We start from the raw sequence: 4,709 nt of genomic DNA, 5'->3' as shown, positions 1-4,709 counted from the left end.
CATCAGTGATATATGATGATCTTGTGAAGAAGGAGGATCAAGATTATTTCGCCAGAAAATCAAGTAAAAAAGGAGAGATTTTCTAAGATTTTTGCCCTGATTTTTTTACCAAGATTAAGTTTAACTTTTCTTAGAAGAAAAATAAAAGTAATATTATAATTACTTTTACTTTTTCTCTAAAAGAAAAATACAAAACTATTTCATATTTGGCAAACTTCTTTTGTGGAGAAAAGGTTTTGGACATCTATAAATAGAAGATCCCCCTTCTCATATCATAACAAAATAGCATCCATAATATAGTCGTCTAAGAGTTTTATTTAGGGGGAGATTTTCTCTCAATAGGTTTTTAAGTTTTTTCATTATTATTTTAATATGGAGGTCGTTTGACCAAATCATATTAATAATATGTTTTTAGTATTATATTTTTCTTTGTCATCTGATTTATCATTTCTATGATTTGCAAACTATAAGTTTCCGCATTACGTCCTCTAGATTTCGAACCCAACAAACATATGGGTGACACATGACTAGTTATGTTGTTTTCACGTAATTAATTATATAATTAGTTAATTGTCAGGGTGGTGACCTCTTTTCTTATGTCTAGATTTGCATATGAAGCTTATGTTGCATACGGCTCAAAGATTATGAGTTTGGGTCATTAAAGAAGTATGGGGTAATGCGGGTTAGAGTTCCTAAGAAGGAATAAAAAGAATGCATTAAAAACTAAAAAGCTTAAGTTGCATTATTTAATATGACAAAATCAAAAAGATTCTAATATTATTTAACCTAATATCATTTTTACTTTCAATTGTTCTTAAATTTAACCACTTAATGATAATTTGGGCAAGATAGAAATTGATATTCAAGAATTAATTACACAACTTTCTGTTCTGATATTCTATAGTCTATAACTACTTCAACAATATTGTCGTTAGTGCAAAATTGCTTCTTCGTACCTAATGACATGTTAGTTAATCACTAGTTAGCTCAGCCTTTACGAATCAAGAACAATCCTAATTTGAAGTGAAAAAGTTATATTAGTAAGGGAAAAGGCTCAACTATGTCATTGAATTATCAGAAATGGCTCATTTATGCCATCGTCGTTACAAAACTGGCTCATCCATGCCATTACTTTTTAACAACCGATTTTTAAAAACAGCCTTGCCACGTGGCAGCTTATTAGAGGGTCACGTCATTTTTTATTTTAAAAAAAGAATTAATTTTCTTTTTAATTTTTTTTTTATCCATTAAAAAGAATCCACCCAATTTTTTGATCCATTAAAAATTAGTTTGATCTATACTTTTAAAATTTGATTAATTTTTCATGATCAAACAAATATTTAAAGAATTTTTTAATTTTAAATCTACTACTAAAATTTATAACCAAACGCTATTCTAATTAAGCATATAGTATGTTTTAGCATACATGAAATATTTTGTCAGTCGAATGTAAGTAACTTTTTATTTTTTTATTTTTTTATTAAACATAGAATGCATCAGGGGCGGCTCAAGCAAATTTATGGCCTAAGGCAAAAATCAAACGGAGGCCTTGCGTTTTATTTTTTTATATAAAATTTTTCTTTTTTCTATAAATAGTATTTAATATATTTATTAAAATTTGTAATTTATTATTACTAAACAAAAATAGGCCCCTCAAATTTTGGGGTCTTAGGCAGCCGCCTTTTCTCCTAAAGGGTTGAGCCGCCCCTAATCAGCATTCAACATTTGTACATAACACTTTATGTATCACCATTTATCATTGCAAAAACAGGAAAGCGACAACATGCCGACATATATAGTATACATAGAGTTGGCAAAATGAGAAGCTAACTATTAATACTATAATAATAATATTTGATGTTTATATATCCCTTCAGTTTCAACTGAAAAATGACAAAAGTTTTAGTTAACGTGAATCTTTTTTAAAAAAAAAAGTGATAAAAAGCGTGGAGTGTATACTCTCTCTGTTCCCTTTTAATTACTCGCCCGTCAATTAAAATAGCTATTTTATTATAATATATTTATTAAATGATGTTTACTATTGTATTTGAAATTAATTTGAAGAAAAAAATAATTAATATTAAAGGTAAAATATAAAAACAATCTTCAAAAATGACAAAAAAACGAATCGAACGAGAATGTTTTAAAAACTAATCAAATTTTAAAAGCATAGATCAAACTAATTTTCAATAGATCAAAAAGTTGCGTGGATTCATTTTAATGGATCAAAAAAAAATTCTTTAAAAAAAATTTTAAAAAATATTTTTAAAAATAAAAAATAAAAATAAAAAATGATGTGGCCCTCTAATAAGCTGCCACGTGGCAAGACTGATTTTAAAAATCATCTGTTAAAAGGTAATGGCATGGATGGGCCGATTTTGTAACGGCGATGGCATGAATGAGCCCAACGTTTAACAGATGGCATAAATGAGTTATTTTTTATAGTTCAATGACATATATGAGCCTTTTTCCCTATTAGTAATGATATCATAGATTATCATTTTCTCAAGATTATATGAGGCTATATTGTTGACATCGCCTTTCTCGTTGATTCTTAACAATATGTTATATACTATAACTCAGGGAGACTTAACATGTAACCTTCAAAGTTTAATTTCAATCAATAATGAATATTCTACATGATTTGAAATATTACATTGAGTTGTTTTCAGTAACTACACTTTACTTGATTTGGAATATATCTATAATATAGCATTTATTTAAGTTTTCTACTTTATATTTGTAGGTGTTCGAAATCATTTAAGAAGTTGACAAAAAAAAATAAAAAATACAGCAATCTTTAAAACCATTTAAGAAGTTGTCAAAAAAAGAAAATGCATCAATCTTTTAAATAATTTCTTTTCTGCTTTCCATAATATATAACTAGTAACTCATTAATTATAGGGGTATTCCTTTGTTGTCTATTTTTCAAATTTGAAGGTTTCATAATTCTATAAAGATAAGAATATTTTCTCATCATTTCTTCATCCTATTTCAAGATTAAAGGTGCTTTCCTCTCTTTGTCCTTTCGTTTCACACATGCTTTAGCAATTTTTTCTCTTTTTATTTCTTCATTTTGTTTGTATAATTCGCCTTCCCACCTCGTTAAAGAATTACCTTTGTATATAACAGTAGAGAAGCATAAATGAATTTTCAATCTAGTACTTATACCACCACAGATTTTAATGATCTTTCAAATGAAACAAATCTCTTCATAATACAAATTAATACCTATGTCCTAATTTCATATTTCGTTTTTCATTATTTAGGTGTATCTTGGTACATATATTCTAATGCTCTTTTCTCTTTATATTGGTTTGTGTTGGTATTGATCGTTATCTGAAGTGGTTGCCCTTGAGCAACTTAACATTGTAAGTAATTATAACTCTTTATTGTCTGCAGAGGAATTTCTTATTTTCCTTCAATTAATTGTTGAAGTTTATGACTCGAACAAGTGTGGTGAAGTGCAAACACACACACACACAAAAAAATGAAGTTAATGATTCGAACATCACTCTCCTCTTATATTTATCTTTCTAGATTTTATTACAAGTTCTGTTGTGTCTCCTAAGAAGTTTGTGGAACCATATCTTTTTTTTTTCTTATTCAATAAATTATATAATTCAAATTTTGCATCACAAGATATAAAATATTAGAAAGGAAAAAATATTGGCCTTTAATTCAAAATTATTAGTCTTTAATACGATATGTAGTATAATTTATAAACCTTGATAACTTGCTTCAATCTATCTCTTGTGACATAGATCTATTAAAATTTGAGTTATTATCAAGTATTAGAGTTTGGATTTTTAACGAAAAAGTCTCTAACTTTCTAAGAGAACTTAAAAAAAAAATAGGGTGATTCTCTTTAACTTGTTTCATATATTCTTATTTATTTTTTTTATTTTAGATTGTACGTAAATGAAGTTATTTATCCATATTAATCGTGTTAAAAATCCTACAGTCTTCTTCTGCCTTTCATTTGTTTAGGTGAGAGCAGAGAAAAGAGAACGAAGGAAAAATGTCACAATCAACAGAGAATGATAAGAAGCCCGACGACAATCATGTTCTCATCAATCTCAAAGTCAAAGGCCAGAATAGATGTGAAGTATTCTTTAGGATCAAAAGAAGCATCCAACTGAAAAAACTCATGAATGCATATAATTGTGACCGAGTGCCTATAGATTTCAATTCAAATACTTTCTTGTTTAATGGTCGCCGTCTTCGAGGAGAGCAGACTCCAGATGAGTTGAGAATGGAGAATGGCGATCAAATTGATGCAATGTTGCATCAAATTGGAGGCTCAACTCTTTGAGGCATCTCTTTTGTTTGTGGATAGTCTTTTTTTTTTTAGGTAGTAGACTTTGATAAATTTAGCTTGTGCTACTGTTGGACCTGCAGATGTACATAAGCTTCGTGGTTTTGCTTATGTTGAACCAACTCGTACGAACTTAGCGGGCTTTCATGCCAAAAAGGCTCTTTTCAAGACTTATTTTGTCATTTAGACAAAAGTCTTGAAAAATTTGTCATAACCCATTTAAATCCAACTCATCATCCAATCTTTCCAGCTTAACAAATTCATCCACAAGTTTCTAATAATACGCTTCAACCCACTCCATCATCCACAATTATATAATACAAAAATATCTTGATTTTCAAAAATAATAAAAAGAAAACCAAAAAGTTTAAAATAGAAGGTTCGTTTTCCT

At 28.4% G+C, this 4,709-nt stretch overlaps 1 protein-coding gene across 1 annotated transcript; it reads left to right on the top strand.

Moving 5' to 3' along the window:
* The first annotated feature begins 4,008 nt into the window (after positions 1-4,008).
* LOC124891465 (small ubiquitin-related modifier 1-like) lies at positions 4,009-4,315 on the top strand. Its single transcript, XM_047403202.1, has one exon. It carries the CDS (start codon positions 4,022-4,024, stop codon positions 4,313-4,315), a length of 294 nt encoding a protein of 97 aa, XP_047259158.1. The 5' UTR covers positions 4,009-4,021.
* The last annotated feature ends 394 nt before the right edge of the window (positions 4,316-4,709 follow it).

Source organism: Capsicum annuum, chromosome 1, assembly GCF_002878395.1.
Source record: "Capsicum annuum cultivar UCD-10X-F1 chromosome 1, UCD10Xv1.1, whole genome shotgun sequence".
Lineage (NCBI taxonomy): Eukaryota > Viridiplantae > Streptophyta > Magnoliopsida > Solanales > Solanaceae > Capsicum > Capsicum annuum.
This window is presented reverse-complemented; position numbering and strand designations above follow the sequence as displayed.